Here is a 22,397-nt window from a genome sequence, read left to right as displayed (position 1 = left end):
ACAACCAGAAAATATATTTTTGCCTGCTAACTTTGATCTATTGCTTTTCCTTCGAAGGGGCTGAAGAACTTGATTCTCCAGTAATCTCTGGAGTGGGATTGCCACTATTTGGCTAAGATGCGTAGAGATAAACAAAGTTCAAAACAGTGATAGTTCAAAGACTGGCAGTGCCCACTTTCCAATATTTCATAGAGGAAAATGGGGGCATGCTTGGAACAGCCCTATTGTTGTCATCTCAACAATCACTTCACAAGCGCCCTTCCCCTCCACTCTTATGCATTGTTAAAGCCTCTTCACTGCCTGGCTGTGTGCTTTGTCCAATGTCCCTTCTTTCTGCAATAGCCTGTCCTCCACTGATTTAAAAGCTAAGATGGTGATTGTTCTTTTGCTTAAAGATATACTAGAAAAAACCCATTTACTTACAATGTGTTATCAACACTTTAAATGCATCTATGCTAGAGATGAACATACTTTCCTTTGCTTAGAGATTAACATTAGAATCTGAAGCACGTTTAGACAGATGTAAGTTGCACTGTGTTCAATGGAGCTTAGTGCCTAGTCAGGGTCTACAAGACTGAAGCCTTAACTACTGAGAAGGGATGTTGGAGGATTCCACCCAGGACCACCAAGCTTTGGGCAGCTCAGCCCCTCTGGACTCCAGCCTGCTTGTCTGAGAGCTGGCTGACTTGACCAGTGTGAGTCGGGCCAGCTTGCAGACTTCCACTGACAGACAATCCCCTCACTCTTAGGGATGGCGGAGAATTTCTCCCCGAAACTTCGGGGGGCCGAGCGCCAACGTGTTCAGCCCCCCGAACAAGTTTCGGGGAGAAATCCTCCGCCCCCCCGCCCCCCGCCCCCCCCCGGGACGGGACTTACCTTCCCTGAATGTCCCTCCCGGCGGCGGGTCTGGCTGGCGGTTCGTCCGGTGTTCGAGCGGGGCGGGAGTGGCAGCCAGTCTTTCGACCGGCTGCCGCCCCCGCCATTGCAATGAAAGAAAAAAAAAAAAACACGTCCCCTGATAGGCTACGTGACGATTCACGTAGCCTATCATGGCAAGATTTGCAAAGTCAGCCGTGATAGGCTACGTGAATCGTCACGTAGCCTATCACGGGTGACTTTAAAAAAAAAAAGCGCGTACACGAATGGCGGCCCCCATAGGGAGCCGCCATTCGCGTTCCTTATTTAGTTGCTGTAGTCTACGTCAATGTTTACGTAGACTATGGCGAAAATAAGGGCAACGCAAATAGCGTTGCCCTTATTTTCGCCGTAGTCTACGTAAACATTGACGTAGACTACAGCAACTAAATAAGGAACGCGAATGGCGGCTCCCTATGGGGGCCGCCATTCGCGTACGCGCTTTTTTTTTTTAAAAGTCACCCGTGATAGGCTACGTGACGATTCACGTAGCCTATCACGGCTGACTTTCCAGATCTAGCCATGATAGGCTACGTGAATCGTCACGTAGCCTATCAGGGGACGTGTTTTTTTTTTTTTTTTACTTTCGAGTTCGCGGCCGGGCGAGGCGGGAAGCCTCCTCCCCGGCCTGAATTTCGGCCGGGCGAGGCGGGAAGCCTCCCCCCCCAGCCTGAATTTCGGCTGGGCGAGGCGGGAAGCCTCCCCCCCCGGCCTGAACTTCGCGGGGGGAGCAGCGAAGCGCTCCCCCCCACCGCGAAAAAGCTTCGGCGAAAAGTAAGGGACTTTCGTCCACCCCTACTCACTCTCCCCTTGCTGATGCTGCTGACACTAGGGATGGTGCAGGTGCACCAATTTGGGAGTCTGCTGGACCTCCCCATGCCCCCTAGCTGTGCCCACCAAGTCCCTGCCCCTGCTTGACCCACCCCCATGCTCACCAAGCTGCCAGCACTCAACTGGGACCTGCCTGTGAGCACTGTTCCATTTTGCAACCCCCCCAAAAAAAAACGGTGATAGCGATATGCACAAATCTAATTGTATGCAAAATAACACCATGAATGGCCCATATAAGCAAGATTACAGGCATAAATGGGCAATTTATGTCTGTAATTTTGCATATATAGGCCATTCATGGCACCATTCTGTGTACAACTAGATGTGTGCCTATCGCGATCACTATTTTTTTTCCACAAAAAGGCAATCATGGCGCTTGAGGACGGGTCCTGGGGGAGTGTGGGGAGCTTGGAAAGTGGTGGGGAGCTCAAGTGCAGGCCTGGGGGCAGGGCAGGTGCCTAGATCACGGGGGCACCTGTCCATCCCTAGCTGACACCAGCAAGGAGAGCATGAGGGGTTGCGCATTGGCGGCAACAGTGTGAGAGACAGGAAATGATGCTTGATAAATTAACCCCTCCCAGCTCCTGCTCTGTCACCACCACTGCCATCACAGCACACAACCCCTCACTCTCTCCTTGTTGGTGTCAGCAGCATCAGCAAGGAGATAGCAAGGACTCTGGCCAGCGGTGGAAGTCCGTGAGCTGACCCGACTCACACTGGTCAAGCTGCACCAGCTCACAGACCTGGCGCTCCCCACCCATCTCCCATGCTGCCACTGCCATTGAGCAACACTGCTCTCATTGCTGGTGCCCAGCGGAGAGAGGGCTGGTTGCTTGGCAGAGGGAATGGTTTTGTTGTTGTTTTTTCCATGGGTAAATTTGCTCAAATTACCTCCATAATTTACGCAAATTACCTCCATAATTTGTACAAATTCACCCACAGAAACAAAACAAAACAAAAACCCCGAGTAAGTTCCTGAATTTCTGAGGAAAGCCCCCAGCTCAGCTCAGAAATTCAAGCCAAGCTGGGGGCCGTGGGAAAATCCAGTGATCCCCCAAAATGGCCATCCCTACCACTGAGGCTGTGGGATGGTAGCAGCTCCTGAAGAATTTCAACTCTAGCAACTCACACACTAATAAAGCAACCCTATTGGCTAAAAGCCCAAAAGGTGATTTGGAACCTCCAACATCAAAGCATTTCTCTGATGCTGGAGGTTTCCGATCACCTTATGTCCTACCAGACTGTTGCCAGCAGGGTGGGAGGAAAGGTGGAGGCTTTTTTGTTAGACAGGTTTCAGAGCGGATCCTTGGCATCTTCCTTCCCTGCCCACTGGCACGCCCTTGATATTCCCATGTTTTCCCTTCCTGAGGTCGGATTCCCAACTTCAGAAGAGGGAGCTGCTCTGGAGCATTCTGCAGTGGCTAAAAGGGGCTGGGGGTGTTTGGGAGTGATCCGCAGTCAGATACCCTCTGAAGTCCAAGCTGTTTCTAGCCTCCTAGGGAGAGATTTGCTGCATCCTATGGCCCTTGAGAGGCCATAGGATTGTGTTCTAACACGATGAACAAGAGATTTCCCAAAGGCAAATAATATGAACAGTCATTTTCAAGTGGCAGAGACCAGGAAATAGGGACTGTCCCTTGTATATAGAGATATTTGGAGTGTGTGGTAGTCTTTGTGACTGAAAGATAGACTAGCGAAACAAAATTAGCATCCATGTTTAGTCTGTGAAAGAATGCTCAGGAAAATAACTGTTGTCTGGAGGGAATAAGAAAATAATCAGGAGCTACAGACATTAGTTGCTAACCAATTAACTGTAAATACAAAAAAGACTCAAGTGGCTCCTTCCAGTCTAAAGTTGCAATCTGATTAACATTTACTTGGGAAGTCCCATTGACTTCTGTGGCACTTTTCACTTAAACACACGTAGGATTGGGTTGTAACACATTTACTGTGACATACATTTTTGTAGGCCAGAGTCCCCTTCATAAAATGCTTGAAGTGTTATCCTCAGTTGGTAGATGTACAGTAGAATGTTAATGTACAGTAGAAACAAAAATTATAAACATTAAAGTCAAAAGACCATGAAATGCAAAAGGCCATCACAGACTGTACTTTTACATTTCATGACATTTTGGCCTTGCTGTTTACAATTTATACCTTGTATGTATATCTGTTAAGAGACGACTTTATACATGGACTTCACCAGACGGTCGACACCAAAATCAGATTGACTACATCCTTTGTAGCCAAAGGTGGTGGACATCTATGCAGTCAATAAAAACAAGACCTAGACCTGATTGTGGTTCAGATCATGAACTTCTTATTGCACAATTTAGAATAAGACTAAAGAGAATAGAGAAGACCCAGAGATCAGTTAGATATGAGCTCACTAATATTCCTCATGAATATGCAGTGGAAGTGAAGAATAGATTTAAGGGACTAGATTTAGTAGATAGGGTCCTGGAAGAACTATGGACAGAAGTTTGCAACATTGTTCAGGGGGCGGCAACAAAAAACGTCCCAAAGAAAAAGAAAACCAAGAAAGCAAGATGGCTGTCTGCTGAGACACTGGAAGCAGCCCAAGAAAGAAGGAAAGCAAAAGGCAACAGTGATAGGGGGAGATATGCCTAATTAAATGCAAAATTCCAGAGGTTAGCCAGAAGAGATAAGGAATTATTTTTAAACAAGCAATGTGCGTAAGTGGAAGAAGATAATAGAATAGGAAGGACAAGAGACCTCTTCCAGAAAATTAGAAACATTGGAGGTAAATTCCAGGCAAAAATGGGTATGATCCAAAACAAAGATGGCAAGGACCTAACAGAAGCAGAAGAGATCAAGAAAAGGTGGCAAGAATATATGGAAGATCTGTTTAAGAAGGATAATAATATCAGGGATAGATTTGATGGTGTGGTCAGTGAGCTAGAGCCAGACATCCTGAAGAGTGAGGTTGAATGGGCCTTAAGAAGCATTGCTAATAACAAGGCAGCAGGAGTAGGGGTGGACGAAAGTCACTTACCTTTTCTCGCAGCTTGTTCGCGGTGGGGGGGAGCGCTTCGCTGCTCCCCCCGCGAAGTTCAGGCCAGGGGGGAGGCTTCCCGCCTCGCCCGGCCGAAATTCAGGCCGGGGGGGAGGCTTCCCGCCTCGCCCGGCCGAAATTCAGGCCGGGGAGGAGGCTTCCCACCTCGCCCGGCCGCGAACACGGAAGTTAAAAAACAAAACAAAAAAAGTCCCCTGATAGGCTACGTGACGATTCATGTAGCCTATCATGGCTAGATCTGGAAAGTCAGCCGTGATAGGCTACGTGAATCATCACGTAGCCTATCACGGGTGACTTTAAAAAAAAAAAAGCGCATACGCGAATGGCGGCCCCCATAGGGAGCCGCCATTCGCGTTCCTTATTTAGTTGCTGTAGTCTACGTAAATGTTTACGTAGAATACGGCGAAAATAAGGGCAACGCAAATAGCGTTGCCCTTATTTTCGCCGTAGTCTACGTAAACATTTACGTAGACTACAGCGACCAAATAAGGAACGGGAATGGCGGCTCCCTATGGGGGCCGCCATTATCCGTACACACTTTTTTTTTTTTTTAAGTCACCCGTGATAGGGTACGTGACGATTCACATAGCCTATCACGGCTGACTTTGCAAATGTAGCCGTGATAGGCTACGTGAATCATCACGTAGCCTATCAGGGGACTTTTTTTTTTTTCTTTGATTGCAATGGCGGGGGCGGCAGCCGGTCGAAAGACCGGCTGCCGCTCCCGCCCCACTCGAACACCGGACGAACTGCCAGCCGGACCCGCCGCCGGGAGGGACATTCAGGGAAGGTAAGTCCCGTCCCGGGGGGGTGCGGGGCGCGGGGGTGTGTGCGGAGGATTTCTCCCCGAAACTTGTTCGGGGGGCTGAACACGTTGGCGCTCGGCCCCCCGAAGTTTCGGGGAGAAATTCTCCGCCATCCCTAAGCAGGAGATGACGGTTTCCCAGCTGAACTGTTTAAAATCTTGCAAGATGATGCTGTCAAGTTGATACATGCCATATGCCAGCAAATTTGGAAAACACACGAATGGCCAACAGACTGGAAAAAATCAACTTATATCCCGATACCAAAAAAGGGAAGCACCAAAGAATGTTCAAACTATTGAACAGTGGCACTTATGTCACATGCCAGTAAGGTAATGCTCAAGATCTTGCAAAGTAGACTCCAGCAATTCATGAAACGAGAATTGCCGGATGTACAAGCTGGGTTTCGAAAAGGCAGAGGAACTAGAGACCAAATTGCCAATATCCGCTGGATAATGGAGAAAGCCAGGGAGTCTCAGAAAAACATCTATTTCTGTTTTATTGACTATTCTAAAGCCTTTGACTTTGTGGATCATAACAAATTGTGGCAAGTTCTTGGTGGGATGGGGATACCAAGTCATCTTGTCTGCCTCCTGAGGAATCTGTATAATGACCAAGTAGCAACGGTAAGAACAGACCATGGAACAACGGACTGGTTTAGGATTGGGAAAGGAGTACAGCAGGGTTGTATACTCTCACCCTACCTATTCAACCTGTACACAGAACACATCATGCGATGTGCTGGGCTTGATGAAGCCATGGCTGGAGTGAAAATTGCTGGAAGAAACATTAACAATCTCAGATATGCAGATGATACCACTTTGATGGATGAAAGCGAGGAGGAGCTGAGGAACCTCATGACGAAGGTGAAAGAAGAAAGTGCAAAAGCTGGGTTGCAGTTAAACCTCAAAAAAACCAAGATTATGGCAACCCGCTTGACTGATAACTGGCAAATAGAGGGAGAAAACATGGAGGCAGTGACAGACTTTGTCTTTCTAGGTGCAAAGATTACTGCAGACGCTGACTGCAGCCAGGAAATCAGAAGACGTTTACTTCTTGGGAGGACAGCAATGACAAATCTTGATAAAATAGTTAAGAGCAGAGACATCACACTGACAACAAAGGTCCGCATAATTAAAGCAATGGTATTCCCGGTAGTAACCTATGGCTGCAAGAGCTGGACCATAAGGAAGGCTGAGCGAAGGAAGTTAGATGCTTTTGAACTGTGGTGCTGGAGGAAAATTCTGAGAGTGCCTTGGACTGCAAGAAGATCAAACCAGTCCATACTCCAGGAAATAAAGCCAGACTGTTCACTTGAGGGAATTAACTACAGGATACCCTGGAGAAGATGCTGATGCTAGGGAAAGTGGAAGGCAAAAGGAGGAGGGGCCGACCAAGGGCAAGATGGATGGATGATATTCTGGAGGTGACGGGCTCGACCTTGGGGGAGCTGGGGGTGGCGATGGCCGACAGGAGGCTCTGGCATAGGCTGGTCCATGAAGTCACGAAGAGTCGGAAGCAACTGACAGAATAAACAACAATGTATTAGGGTTGGCGGAGAATTTCTCCCCGAAACTTCAGGGGGCCGAGCGCCAACGTGTTTGGCCCCCCGAACAAGTTTCGGGGAGAAATCCTCTGCACCCCCCCGCCCCCCGCACCCCCCCCGGGACGGTACTTACCTTCGCCGAATGTCCCTCCCGGCGGCGGGTCCGGCCGGCGGTTCGGCGGGTGTTCGAGCGGGGCGGGAGCGGCAGCCGGTCTTTTGACCGGCTGCCGCCACCGCCATTGCAATCAAAGAAAAAAAAAACGCCCCCTGATAGGCTACGTGACGATTCACGTAGCCTATCACGGCTAGATTTGCAAAGTCAGCCGTGATAGGCTACGTGAATCGTCACGTAGCCTATCACGGGTGACTTAAAAAAAAAAAAAAAGTGTGTACGGATAATGGCGGCCCCCATAGGGAGCCGCCATTCCCGTTCCTTATTTGGGCACGGGTAGCCTACGTAAAGATTTACGTAGACTACGGCGAAAATAAGGGCAACGCTATTTGCATTGCCCTTATTTTCGCCGTAGTCTACGTAAACATTTACGTAGACTACAGCAACCAAATAAGGAACGTGAATGGCGGCTCCCTATGGGGGCCGCCATTAGCGTACGCGCTTTTTTTTTTTTTTTAAGTCACCCGTGATAGGCTACGTGACGATTGACGTAGCCTATCACGGCTGACTTTGCAGAGCTAGCCGTGATAGGCTACGTGAATCGTCACGTAGCCTATCAGGGGGCGTTTTTTTTTTTTTTTTAACTTTCGCGTTCGCGGCCGGGCGAGGCGGGAAGCCTCCTCCCCGACCTGAATTTCGGCTGGGCCGAGGCGGGAAGCCTCCCCCCCGGCCTGAATTTCGGCTGGGCCGAGGCGGGAAGCCTCCCCCCCGGCCTGAACTTCGCGGGGGGAGCAGCGAAGCGCCTCCCCCCCACCGCGAACGTCCTTCGAGGACAGGTAAGGGACTTTCGTCCACCCCTACAATGTATATCTGTACACACACACACACACACACACACACTTACAACAAGAGATGGATGGTTGAACTCTACTTAAAAATGATTTTATTATATTGAGTATGGATAAAAAGGAACTGAAAGTTGTAGACTGAAGTGCATCATAAGGTTCAAAACTATCATGGCTGATGCAGACAGCCAGACTATGGAACCAAGAGAGGAAGGAAAGAGAAGTACATTGTTTATTAAACAAATTCCAGCATCCAGTGTAACTATTTCCATGAAAGCATATCCATCACACTAAGCAAACACAATGACCATCTTCTTTTCTTGTAATGTACATAAATGACAGAAAACTCCATTCCCTTTTGCAAGTATTCACCCTGAATATGTACAGTGAATACAATATGAATATTCCACTACCTTCACAATATGCCATGAATGGCCCCAGTGAGCTAGCATGGGAGGGGACTCACCTTTTAATTTGTTTTAAGCTGTACAACCTGGAATCCCTGTCAGACTTCCTGCTCTTGTTCCTGAATGACATCCCAGCGTATGTCTGGTAATGTCACACCAACCACAGAATCCATCAGAAGCATGGAGCCAACCTACGAGTGGAGAGGGTTTGGAATAGGGATGTCAGAGAATTTCGCCACGAATTTTGGGGAGGCTGAATGCCAGCACATTTGGCCCCCTGAAATTGGTGGCGAAATGGTCTGCCACCCCCCCGCCACCCCCCGGGATGGGACTTACCTTGGGCGAATCTCCCTGGCGGCGGTGGCGGCGGTGGCGGCTCAGCGGCGGCTCAGCGGCAGCGGCGGCCAGTCTTCCGACCGGCTGCCACCACCACCATTTCCAAGTTAAAAAAAAACAAAACGTGATAGGCTACGTAAAGATTTACGTAGCCTATCACGGCTAGATTTTAAAAAAATACCACGATAGGCTACGTAAATCTTTACGTAGCCTCTCACGGCTGAGTTAAAAAGAAAAAAACCCACGGATACGCAAATGGCGGCACCCATGGGCGCCGCCATTTGTGTACACGTGGTTGTTGTTTTTTTAACTCAGCCATGATAGGCTACGTAAAGATTTACATAGCCTATCACGGCTGACTGCAGGGATGCAAATGGCGGTGGCTACGGCCGCCGCCATTTGCAGTCCTGGCCGGCAGGATTCGCGGCGGGAGGGACGGGGCACCTCCCCCCCAGCCAGAATTTCAGGGGGGAGGGACGGGACGCCTCCCCCCCACCGCGAATCAAATTTCATCAAATGTAAGTGACTTTCGTACATCCCTAGTTTGGAATCAAATCCAGATATTTTTGCGGGGTGTAGTAATTTGTGTCATTCTGTAAACATTTTGATTTCATATCTAAATAGGCATGAATTAATAATATATTCCCCATAGGTCTGCTCCATGTTTCAGGGTGATTCTGTAATGAGTCATCTGATGAAACCAGCATGATGCACAATTGGAGGTGCTTTGTCTCCATAAGCACACCAGGGTGATGACGGAAATATTGTTTCCCTAGAGACAGGCCAAATCCCAAGCTTGTTTCAGAGGTATTCCTATGCTAATATTCCCCAATATGATGGCCTCCAGCTATGCTGACTAGGACATGGTAAAGTAGCCCAGCACAGCTGGAGAGCATCAGGTTGGAGAAGGCTGCCCTATACCTTTCAGTCGCCTGTACCTTTCAATCTCCTGGGTTGGCAGGAAGTAAGGATTGACAGTGTAACCCTATGCCTATCTACATGGAAGTAAATCCCACTGAGTTCAATGGGACTTACTTCCAGATGTGGATGTATGTATGTATGTAAATTCTTGGCTGCCATTCAGGGCAGAAGCCCCCCCAAGGTGACTCACAGCAATAAAATATATAAAAACAGTTAAAATATTAAAAGCAATAAAACACAAACACAATAAAATAGCGATAAAAGCAACAATAAAAGCTGACTAAAACCAACAACAGCAGCAACAGCAGCAGTCATATCAAGAGAAGGCCACAGTAAAATAATACATTTTTAAAGCCTTCTTAAAAGCCTGGAATGGCAGAGCATGGAGGATCTCCGATGGCAGTTTGTTCTAATATTGTGGGACCACTGCAGAGAGGCCCTCTCATCTGTGGTCACCCACCTAACTGCTCTCACGGGTGGGCAGATGAGAAGGGCCTCTCCTTCTGATCTTAAAATGTGGGCCAGCTGATATGGGTGTCCATTTTAGTTCGCTGATTCCCAAGATGTCGATGTTCAATCTTGCCATCTCATGTTTGACCACCTCCAGCTTACCTTGATTCATTGATCTGACATTCCAGGTTCCTAAACAATATTGTTCTTTACAGCATCGGATTTTCTTTTCACCACCAGACACATCCACAGCTGAGTGTCCTTTCGGGTTTGGCCCAGCCGCTTCACTCTTTCTGGCGCTACTTGGAAATACCCTCTGCTCTTCCCCAGTAGCTTATTGGACACCTTCCGACCTGAGGGGCTCATCTTCCGGCGTCATATCTTTTAGCCTTGTGATACGTTCCATGGGGTTTTCTTGGCAAGAATACTGGAGTGGGTTGCCATTTCCTTCTCCAGTGAACCACATTTTGTCAGAACTCTCTGCCATGACCTGTCCGTCTTGGGTGGCCCTGCACGGCATAGCTTATGGCTTCACTGAGTTATGCAAGCCCCTTCGCCACAACAAGGCAGTGATCCATGAAGGGGGTCCTTCAAGCAACTTGGTCCCAAATCCCTTGAGGCTTTAAATGTCAAAGCCAACACTTTAAATTGGGCTTGGAAACACACTGGTAGCTAGTGCAGCCAGTGCAGTTAGGGATGGACGAACCCATCTCGATGAGCTGCCCTCCTCCCGCAGCTTGCACAGCCTGGCCCAGCTTGGTGAGCCTCCCTGCTTGCCCTGTCCACTTGCGAGCTCTGTGAGCCCACCCTCCTCTCCATGCTAAGGACTCCACTCAAGCCCTTGTGCTTTATGCACACAAGGGCTTGATTGCTAAGCCCCCAGCCCAGCCTCTTGTCCTGGCCTACTCTAGAGGAGGCCAGGGCGAGACAGCTGGCGTGCTGCCATTGCCCTTCTTCCTCACGCCAGCTGTCCACAGGGAAGAAGTGCCTCAGCAGCCAGCTCCCACCACTCTTTAATTAAATCTTGCACACAATGGCTGTCTGGAAATTAGCAGCCATTGTGTGTAAGATTTAATTTACAAAAAACAGGAAGTTGCCACTTGCGACTTGGCTGCGGGCGCTCGTGGGTGGGACTGTAAGACCCAGCAGCTCGGCAGGTGGGGGTGGGGACTCGGTAAGCTGAGTCTGGGGGGCCGAGCAGGGGGGAGTCCACTGGACTCCACCCCCTGGACAGATGCTCGTGACATCCCTGGGTGCAGTATAGGCATCATGTGATCAAATTGCCTCGCCCCCACCAATACACAGGCGGCTGCATTGAGGATTTGGGAATGCAGTCTCCATTTGAGGTTTCTGTCTTTAACTTTATTTCTGCATTAATACTTAACATGCATTTTTACCTCATAACCCAGCTTGAGGATTAGAGATAGAGCAAAACACCAATATAAATATGTGTTTATTTCATTTTCTGTGCAGTTATCAGAACACAGTATAAATAAATTCACAGTGGCAGTTTTTGAAAGTCATTATCATCTTCATCCTCATCATCATCATCATCTTCATCATCCTCATCTTCTTCATCATGATTTTCCTCCCTTCTCCCATTCACCATGTCAAAGCAGATAGTTAATCCAAGGTTGGCATTAGCAAAGATCTTAACGAATGAAAGACCCCTGGCCTAAATGTGCTTACCATGGGGATCCTGGTACGGGAGTGGATGCCACAGGTTTGTTGTCATTTGAAGCATTGTTGTCATCTGGGAGTAGTTTTAAGGGATGACTCTTCACATGGAAACATACAGAGATTAATCAACAGAAGACCTCATTGTACCATGTGCTTCACATACGGTTGTAGTAACTAATCAAATCACCCCAGGTTCTTTTACCTACATTAATACTTACTGTGAAATAAATAAATAAACAGAGATGGCACCAGAGTGAATGTGAGGTGTGTGTGTGTGGGGGGGGGGAGGGAGTGCATTGGGGCACTTGCCAGCAGTGGGTGGCCCATCCCACTTTGGGTTGTGGCTTCACCCTCTGCTGCCATGCCGTCCCTGACACAGGGCAATATTCAAACACACAGTGCGTAGTCAACTTTGCAGTCCTGTGAATTCTGTACCATGTGATTCATCTGAAAGTTTTGTCTGGCTCTCATGTAGGACCAAGATAAAGCAATGACACAGTGAATTTTTGAGAACTCACACTAAACGGTATGACTGTATTGCAATGGGAAATGTCTGCAGCAAGCACTTCCACTCTGACTTCCCAAATCAGATTGAAATAATGTGAAACAAACCTTCTCATCTTCACTCTCTGTTGGCTTATTTTTCATTTCAGTATGTAAAATCAGAGTTGGTGGGCAGGAGGTCCTGTTTGATTCTTTGCCTTTATCTGGAATTGGGGGGGAAAAAAATGGTAAAAAGATCCAGAAAGTATCTATATCCCACTGAGCTGTCAGCAACTTATTCTTTCCATTATTTGGGAGTTGTATACTTTATAGCTTAAAAGGTGGAAAATTTGTTAGACATATCAAATGGTGTTTTCCCCTCAAATGAACAGATGTGTTGTGATTATAAAATGTGATCTCAACAATACCCAAAACCTCCTTCACAAAATCTTGGAATCACAATCTGGTAATCATAAAATAAGCCACAGGACATTAGCTATTTCTTCTTAAGATTGCAAAAGTAAAACTGTACAATCCAGTTAAAAATGACAACATTTTTACACTGGTTACTGTTGGCTGCGGAGAGATACTATGCAAACTTCACACAGTCTTTGAATCTTACGTTTACATACAACCAAGCCAGGGACATTTAGGATGGAATTTCCATTAGTGTAGGTCAATAGTACAACATCTCTTGGTACGAATACTGACAGAATAAGCCCAACATCAGCAGACTCTAATGATCAGGCTAGATGTACCTTTAAGCACATGAGTTAAAGAAATTGCTTAGACTGGCCATGACTTTTTTATTGTTTATAACAAAGATGTTAGGTTTCTCCATAAAAATAATGTTGCGTAAATGCTGGCTGCAAAGGGGCCATTCACGCAACATTACAGGTGTAAATGGCCACGCAAATGGGTCCTGTAAGTGGTGGCAGTTCAGCAGGCAGGGTCCAGGGGGCCAAGCGGGTTAGGGGGAGTTCACCGGATTCCACCCCCCTCTTGGACTCCCACGACATCCCTACATGTAGTTTGGTGCTTAGGTCAATAAACATAAAACCTCAACATGTAGGTTGTACATACACCACAGCACACAAAGAATGCTACGGCTTGTGTATCCCTCCCACATTTCATGTATGATGTGACTGCGGTGAGGTGAAAAAGGAAGCCTCAATAACTCTCCCACTTTACATGTAAAACATTCCATGTTAACCAGACTTACTTATGCAGCATTTACAGAAGTGGCCTCAAATTCATTTGAAAGGTTCTACATGAAGTATGGGAGGATACATGGCCAGAGGATTCCTCCCGTTTCCTAGCTAGGGGTTTACGAACTAGGGATGTCAGAGAATTCCGTGACAGATCTCGGTGAGGCCGAATGCACCCCCGAAATCCATCACGGAACGAAGTCCCCACTCCCCCAACCCACGAAAGGCATGCAGGACGAAGCCCCTGCCGCCCCCAACCCACAAAAGGCACGTGAAACGGAGCACTTACCTGCTCCCGTCTGCGCTGCTTTGCGAATGGTGGCCGTCCTGTGGCCGCCATTCACTTCCTCCTCTTCATAGCCATGATAGGCTATGTAAATACTTACATAGCCTATCATGGCAGGGGGAGGAAAAACCCAGCGTACGCAAATGGCGGCTACCACTATTTGCGTACGCTGGGCTTTTTTCCCCCTGCCGTGATAGGCTACGTAAATATTTACGTAGCCTATCACGGCAGGAGGAAAAAAACCCAGCTTATGCAAATGGCAGCGGCTAGTGCCATTTGCATACACTAGGGCTTTTCCCCCTGCCGTGATGGGCTACGTAAATATTTACGTAGCCTATCATGGCTCAATACAGGGACGCAAATGGCGATGGCTACGACAGCTGCCATTTGCATCCCTGCAGGGCTGACGAGCAGCCGGATGTCTGGCTGCAGGCGGCCAGAGCCGGCTGGCAGCTCTGCGGCTTGGCCGCAGAGCAGAGCCGGCTGGACAGGATTCCAGAGGGGAGGACCGGATTGCCTTCCCCCCCCATCGAGGATTCCGGGGGGAGGGACGGAGCGCCTCCGCCCCACTGCGGATTGCCCGGCGCGGAGCCAGGTAGGTGTTTCGTACATCCCTAGTACGAACCCCACTCACCTAAGTCCACTGGGGGTCCACGAGGGGGAGGTGATCCATTCCTCCCCCCAGAATCCTCCCCAGCCTGCTCCACTCTGTGGTGAATCCGCGGAGCCACTGGCCGGGTCCGTCTGCTGCCAGACGTCTATCCGCTGCCGGTATGTGGATGCAAATGGCATCCGGCATAGCGGACACCATTTGCGTCCCTGCTCTTGCCATGATAGGCTACGTAAATCTTTACATAGCCTATCACAGCAAAGAGTTGTGACGCAAAAGACGTCTGCTATGCTGGATGCCATTTACGTCCACAGACCAGCAGCGGACAGCAGCGGACAGCAGCGGACAGACCCGGACCCAGCTAGCGGCAGGTAGGATCCAGCCAGCACGGAGGTGAGTGGTCCGTTCCGCCACGGACTCCAGGGGCCGGATTCTTAGAATCTGGCCTCATTGGAGTCTGTGGTGGAAATCTCCGCCATCCCTATTCCTAGCACAAATTGGGCTGGAGCCAGACTTAGGGGCAGTTCACATGTAATGACAGCCTGCAAGTTAAATAAACCATGGGCTGTCGGGGACAAGCAAGAGAGAGCAGGCATGCTGCCTGCAACATGCCAGCCATTTCTACTTTTAATCAACAACCTACCATTGGCTAGTTCATAGGTAGTTGAATATGATGTGCAAACCTGGATCGATGGGTTGTTTAGCCCCTAAAGAACCTAGTAGGTAACCCAACAACAAACTATGGGTTATCTGTTGGGTTGTTTAGCCCCTAAACAAGCCATCGGTCTGGGTTCCCATGTCACACTCAACAACCTATTAACTGATCGTTGGTTGTTGAGTAAAAGCAGAAGTGGTGGGAGAACGGGAGGCAGCACACGTTCTCTCCTGCTCATGGATGGCAACCCATGGGTTGTTTAAACTGTGGGTTCCTGTTATGTGTGAACCAGCTCTATGGTAGTCATGCTTTAGTCCCATTGAAATAATCAGGACTTAAGTTAGTCAAGACTAACTTGTACTATCAATTTCAATGGGACTAAAGCAGGGCTCACTATACATATCCTACATGTTTCACCATTTGGAAATATGATATACATATACACAATAATATGTACTGGATGCAAATTAAGGATGGATGGATCCATCTATTTCCAGTCCATGTCATTTTCACATATGTTCTCTTCTGCCCCATTTCTGTTAGGGATGTACGAAAGTCACTTACCTTTTACGAAATTTGATTCGCGGTGGGGGGGAGGTGCTCCTTCCCTCCCCCCCAAAATTCTGGCCGGGGGGGAGGTGCCCCGTCCCTCCCGCCACGAATCCTGGCCGGCTGGGACTGCAAATGGCGGTAGCCATAGCCGCCGCCATTTGCGTCCCTGCAGTCAGCCGTGATAGGCTATGTAAATGGTTACGTAGCCTATCACGGCTGAGTTAAAAAAAACACACAAAACTGCGCATACATAAATGGCGGCGCCCATGGGAACCACCATTTGCGTTCCTTATTTTGGCACGTCTAGTCTATGTAAACATTTACATAGACTACGGCGAAAATAAGGGGAACGCAAATAGCGTAGACACTACACTATTTGTGTTCCCCTTATTTTTGCCGTAGTCTATGTAAATGTTTACGTAGACTAGATGTGCCAAAATAAGGAACGCAAATGGCGGTGCCCATGGGCGCCACCATTTGCGTACACACGGTTTTGGTTTTAACTCAGCCGTGATAGGCTACATAAACATTTACGTAGCCTATCACAGTATTTTTTTAAAAATCTAGCCATGTTAGGCTATGTAAATCTTTATGTAGCCTATCCCTTTTTTTAAAAAAAACTTGGAAATGGCAGCGGCGGCAGCCGGTCAGAAGACCGGCTGCCGCAGCCACCACCACCGAACCACCGCCGTGCCGCCGCCGGAGCCTCCGCCGCCAGGGAGATTCGCCCAAGGTAAGTCCCGTCCCGGGGGGGTGGGGGGGCAGACCGTTTCACCACCGATTTCGGGGGCCCAAATGTGCTGGCATTCGGCCTCCCCAAGATTCGTGGCAAAATTCTCTGACATCTCTAATTTCTGTATTAATGTGCTTTAAAAAAAATCTGAATGAAAATTCACATTTAAGTATCTTGGAAAGGTTTCATCTAATGCAAGTCTTGTCTGGCAGGCAGCCCCCAAGACACCCATCATCTGCTCCCACAAACAAATGGGAAAGGTTGGGAAACACTTTAGGAAAGGGCTCTTTGGTTCCTTCTATAGAAGCCTTGTTCCTAGATACCTTTGCTGTATCAAAATTCATTGCATTTTGTTCCATGTGGAATTCCTGCTGAAGATTACTTGGAGGTATTCTATTCTGCAAAATGCAATTTCTCTTTATAGGACTACTACTAGCAGCTTATTACATCTCAACAGTAGTAGTTGTTAAGCCGTATGGTTTTATATGGTTCTCATTTAGCACTGGTAGTATGTTAGCACCTCTGCTAGCAGAAATATAACTTTATCATATAAGTGCTTCAAACATCATCATCATCAACAACTCCCTGTACTTAAGAACAAAAAGTAGAATGTTAGGGATAAAATTCTAGCCTAGTCCTCTCCTGATGTACTAGTTTTCTATATGTAAAAAGTCATAGTTGTGTGTGTGTGTCTGTGTGTGTGTTTAATATGAGGCATTAAAATATGTAGATCCCCCTGTGCAGTCTTAAGTGGTATATTCCCAACAGGGCTGTGCCACATGATTATTCTAAATATGTAGATAAACCTTGGGAGCCCATCGAAAGCTCTCCCAACTTTGCTGTAATTTCTTGGGGGGTGGGGGGAATCTAGGGATGTACGAAAGTCACTTACCGTTTCACGGAATTGATTCGATGTGGGGGGGAGGCGCTCCGTCCCTCCCCCAAAAATTCTGGCTGAGGGGGGAGGCACTCCGTCCCTAACCCCAAAATTCTGGCTGGGGGGGGAGGCGCTCCGTCCCTTCCCCCCAAAATTCTGGCTGGGGGGGAGGCGCTCCGTCCCTCCCCCCCGAATCCTGGCCGGCCGGGTCCGCAAATGGCGGTGGCCATAGCCGCCGCCATTTGCGTCCCTGCAGTCAGCTGTGATAGGCTACGTAAATGTTTATGTAGCCTATCACGGCTGATATAAAAGGGAAAAAAAACACGCGCGTACGCAAATGGCGGTGCCCATGGGCGTCGCTATTTGCGTTCCTTATTTTGACACATCTTAGTCTACGTAAACATTTACGTAGACTGAGATGGCAAAAATAAGGGGAACGCAAATAACGTAGACACTATCCTATTTGCGTTCCCCTTATTTTCGCCGTCTTAGTTTACGTAAATGTTTACGTAGACTAAGACGTGTCAAAATAAGGAACGCAAATGGCGACGCCCATGGGCACCGCCATTTGCGTACGCGCTTTTTTTCTTTTAAATCAACTGTGATAGGCTATGTAAACATTTATGTAGCCTATCACGGTATTTTTTAAAAATCTAGCCATGATAGGCTACGTAAATCTTTACGTAGCCTATCCCGTTGTTTTTTTTTACTGGAAATGGCAGCAGTGGCAGCCGGTCTTCCGACCGGCTGCCACCGCCACCGCCACCGAACCGCCACCAGAGCCGCCGCTGCCAGGAAGATTCGCCCAAGGTAAGTCCCATCCCGGGGGGGCAGGGGCCAGACCGTTTCGCCACCGATTTCGGGGGGGCCAATGTGCTGGCATTCGGCTTCCCTGAGATTCATGGCAAAATTCTCTGACACCCCTAGGGGAATCAAATGTAATTTGTTGGGTATTACTGGCATGGGCACACAAATTTTAGTTCACCTTGGTAGCCAGCCCAAACTTAACGCTCACTGCTGATCCTGACCCTTCTGCATTGTTAAAAGGGGTCAGATTGGTTGATCTGTGGTGCAGTGGGAATAAATGGCAATGCAGCAGTTCTGGAACATGGTTGTTGGTTATTATCAGGAAATTTTCCTCATTAGATGACTGGTAACACCTTGTCATGCACTTGTTTCGTCATGCACACACTCTGGCATTCTGACACAAGACACCCCAAATCATAGAGACTCTTTTATTGTAGCAAATCCCATGGCAAAAGCTTAATGGCTACACTCTTCAGAAATTATATAGCTGACATTAGCTATAGGCTCCATAAGTAATTCCAAAACAATCCAAAGTGATTAACTATAATGATGTCACAGATCCAGACAGCTTGGTTTCCCTGTTGCAATCTCTATGGCTCAGAATATAGGGCAAAAGGCTTGAAAGATTCCTGGCATAACTCATCCCAGGCATTCCAAAGTGTTTCTAAATACAGGGCAAAGGCCTTGAATGATTCCTGGGCATCATCCCAGGCAATCAAAGACAAGGCTTCTGGAAAAAGACCTAAACAAAGCCACGCACACAGAGAGGTTTAGTCCAACCTTGTGTTGGAGTGTAACCAAGGAGTGTAACCAAGTCATTTATTGTGTTAGAGGGGCCTAGAGATCCATAATGCTCACTTAAGTTCATTATTGGTGCAATTCCCATGCTAGTAAGCCTCTGAGTGTGTACAGATGAGTCAAAAGGCCGATGTGCCTGGGAAACAAAGTCTGTTTACAGGTGGCTGTGCCTGAGAACCAAACACTTCTGGCCTATGCTGAGAATGAATGCTAGGAGTGCATGCTGCTGAAACGCTGCTTATTGCTAACCTGTAGAGTATAAGACCCGTTGTACCCAGTGGCTCGAGGTTCAGAGAAGCTGTCTGATCCAACCATTGGGTACACCTGTGTGCTGTAAGTTACTCAATAAAGTCTCCTTGTAAGCAAACCTTTGAGTCTGATTTATCACTATCTTGGCACTTCTAACCTAAAAGTTCAACGCCCATGGCCGGGGGCAACACACCTTGAAATCTTCTTTGGAATCTCTGCACTACATGGGTCAAGGCCTATCAAATCCAAGAATCAAGACAGGTTCAAGAGTAAGTCCAGAGTAATTCCACACATGCAGAGGTTTCGATGACCACAGCTTCCACTTTAGTATCTCCATTCTCCACGCTACATGAATCCAGATCCATAGCAAACAAGATTTCCAGATCTATGAAAAGTAGAGCAGCACTTTCCATAGCAGGTTCTTAACAATACACAGTTTAAGGCAACAATAGTCAAAACTGGATAGAGAGTCCTTGTGACGAGTGCCTCAAGAGACTCAGATGATAGTAAGTCCAAACAGAGAGGATTTGGGGCAGTAAAGATGAGAATGTTCCTAGCAGAAGCTCCAAGCCTGAGCAACTGCTTAAAAGTGAAGGTGTGGCTACAATACCCCTCCTCCTGAATAACTAACTGGCAAGGGATTTTTGCCCATCAACAAGGCCCCTGCCCAAACAGGACATCTCCATTCTGCCCTTCAGGGGTAATACTTCAACCCGTGTGACACCTCCGAACCTCCCTTCTGTTAGGTTCTCAAGGAGAGGCTTCCAGCTTCCTTCCCTGTCAAGACCAAAGCTAGCAGCTGGATGGAAGTAACTTAACTTCTGCCTGCTTTCCTTGGAGAACTTTGACAGAGATAAGCTCATACTCATTCTGAAATTCCATACGCTTAGAGTCGGACACGACTGAACGACTGAACAACAACAAATTGGGCCAAACCCTTCTGGACCACTTCTGATCAGCTTCTGGCTATAAACTATAAGGCACACTGCAGCACTGGAGTTGGGCCACAACACACCTGAATCTATGCTTCTTTATCATTTTGAACCTAATGCCCCTGTATTCCTGCATAAAGATCTTGTAAAGAAATTGGTAAAGTCATGTATAACATATAATCAGAAGTCTCCAAAGCAATCATCTACACAGCGATAGACCGTGAGACTCTGAGTATAAACCTACTCAGAAAGTGCAGCAAGCAAGAAATCCAAATGTCTGTCTGTCTGTCTGTCTGTCTGTCTGTCTGTCTAACTATCTATCTATCTATCTTATGGCACCATGGTTTTGATTTATTTCTTATGTGGAAGCACTTCAAATTTCTCATCAAATTCCAGATGCCTATAGTACAGATGCCTGTAGTTTTTTCTGACTATGACATACACACACACCTTATATGTGTTACGTTACTTATATATCCAATCTTTCATTAGATATTAAGCTTCTTCTTAGGATGTCTTAGGGCTCAATCCTATTGAGATAGATGGTCGCCTCTGACTCCCTCTGAAGTCAGAGGCAACCACCTATCCAATGCAGGGAGGCTGAAATATGGAGGAGAGGATTGGCTGACCTGCAGTTTGCCTTAGATGTCTGATTTCGGGCATCTAGGCACTGATTCAGGGACAGGAGGGACGGAGACTGCAGAGAAAGCTGTCTAAAACAGCTTCCATGGTCTCCTCCCCACCCCACTGCAGGAACGCCCCCTTTTTGCCCTGTTCATGCTCCGTGTAACAAGCACGTACAGGCACAGAGGAGCAGCTGCCATGGTTCTCTCCATCCCAGCTATGAGGCGGGTGGGGGGGAGAAGAGAGCGTGGTTTCCCAGCTATGAGCTCATAGCACTGTCTCGGAGCTGAGAAACCAAAAAAAACCCTATTTACCGCAGATACTGTCTAGGGGACATAGGATTGCTCTCTTACTCTAGTTGTCCCGCAAGCACATCCATGATATACTAAGGGTTAATCAGTGAGTTTCTTTATTTCTTTATAGATCTTCTTGTATTGTTATATGTATAATTTTCCTTTTGTTGTTGTTATTGCCTGTGTTTTTAAGTTTATTTCAAAACAAAATAAAATTCCATGGGAAAAAATCCACAGAAAAATTCATATATAAATATCAATTTTGTTAACATATTTTCTCACAAAATACACATTTCTAAATGTGCTCTCTCTAAATGTACACATTTCTAAATGTATTTTATCCTACTATACACATTTTAAACTTATTTTAGTATGTTTTTTGAGCCAGGAAATGCATCAGAGAAGTGCAAAATCTGAAGGATAATGACATTTCAATCTGTACATTGGAACATAATTATTGTGTGTGTGTGTGTTTGTGTGTGTGTGTGTATATATACATATATATATATATATATATATATATATATAATTATTATTGTATGCAAGATGTTGTGCATAATTATTACATTTAATATATTACACTACACATTAGAACCTAACAGTGTGGGTCATCTCAGTTAGCATCAGAATTCACGAAGGTAAAATTCCTCAGACATCCCTAATATTAATGGCAAGCACATTACTCAAAATCTTGCGGGGGGGGGGGGGAACAGGAAAATAAATGTATGAAAAAAAAGTATCAAACTCTCAAATTGATAATTAGGCCCAATTGAAAATAAATTTCTGGCAACTTATCATTTTCAAGGCATCTGTGAAATAATGTGATTTCCACTTTTGTGATCTGCTTTAAAAGATGTCAGTAAATGAAACTTCATTTCTCTTCTTAATCAGTGGCATTCTGGACAAGTCTCTTGTTTCAAGAAGAGAATGGCTGCGGGCATTGCTGCTAGTGTGATGTACCAGCTGTGTACACAACAAAGAAATCCCATTCACAATTTTGAAATTTCCAATGCAAATAAAGAGATATTAGAACTTGGCTCTTAGGGTAGTTAATCTCATTTTAACTCTGTACATTGAGATTAGCACTGGAACAAAACCATTGACAGAATGTTGGCAGGCAAAACTATTCTTCAAAACTAGAGACATTTTCCTTGATGCTGGAAAACAATAGACTTGAATTTCTTCATAAACTTTCTATAAATAAATGAAACCCTCATTGAACAAAGGAATGAATCCATGTCAAGAGCTTTAATTGGTTTATTTTAAAACTTTTATCTTACCTATTTTATATAACCTCAGGTGGCTACTGAAATTCACTGAACTTGGCCTTAATCCACCAGCAAGAGGTAGCCAGTGAATTTGTAAGGGATTAATTTTGTATCCATTTTTGGAACTCATCTAAGGGTG

The 22,397-nt window shown here is 46.9% G+C and overlaps 1 protein-coding gene across 1 annotated transcript in view; it reads right to left on the bottom strand.

Annotated features, from left to right (window-relative positions):
• Positions 1-22,397, bottom strand: part of TCERG1L (transcription elongation regulator 1 like) — a 333,395-nt gene that overhangs the window by 60,447 nt on the left and 250,551 nt on the right. The window contains exons 6-7 of the mRNA XM_084841939.1: positions 12,496-12,590; positions 11,893-11,981 (exon numbers count right to left, since the gene is read on the bottom strand). Coding sequence (XP_084698065.1) covers positions 11,893-11,981; positions 12,496-12,590 — 184 coding nt within the window. The remainder of the gene's footprint in view (positions 1-11,892; positions 11,982-12,495; positions 12,591-22,397) is intronic.

This window comes from Heloderma suspectum, chromosome 3 (genome assembly GCF_057233095.1).
Source record: "Heloderma suspectum isolate Gila_16-S chromosome 3, 16-S_ref, whole genome shotgun sequence".
Taxonomy (NCBI): Eukaryota; Metazoa; Chordata; class Lepidosauria; order Squamata; family Helodermatidae; genus Heloderma; species Heloderma suspectum.
This window is presented reverse-complemented; position numbering and strand designations above follow the sequence as displayed.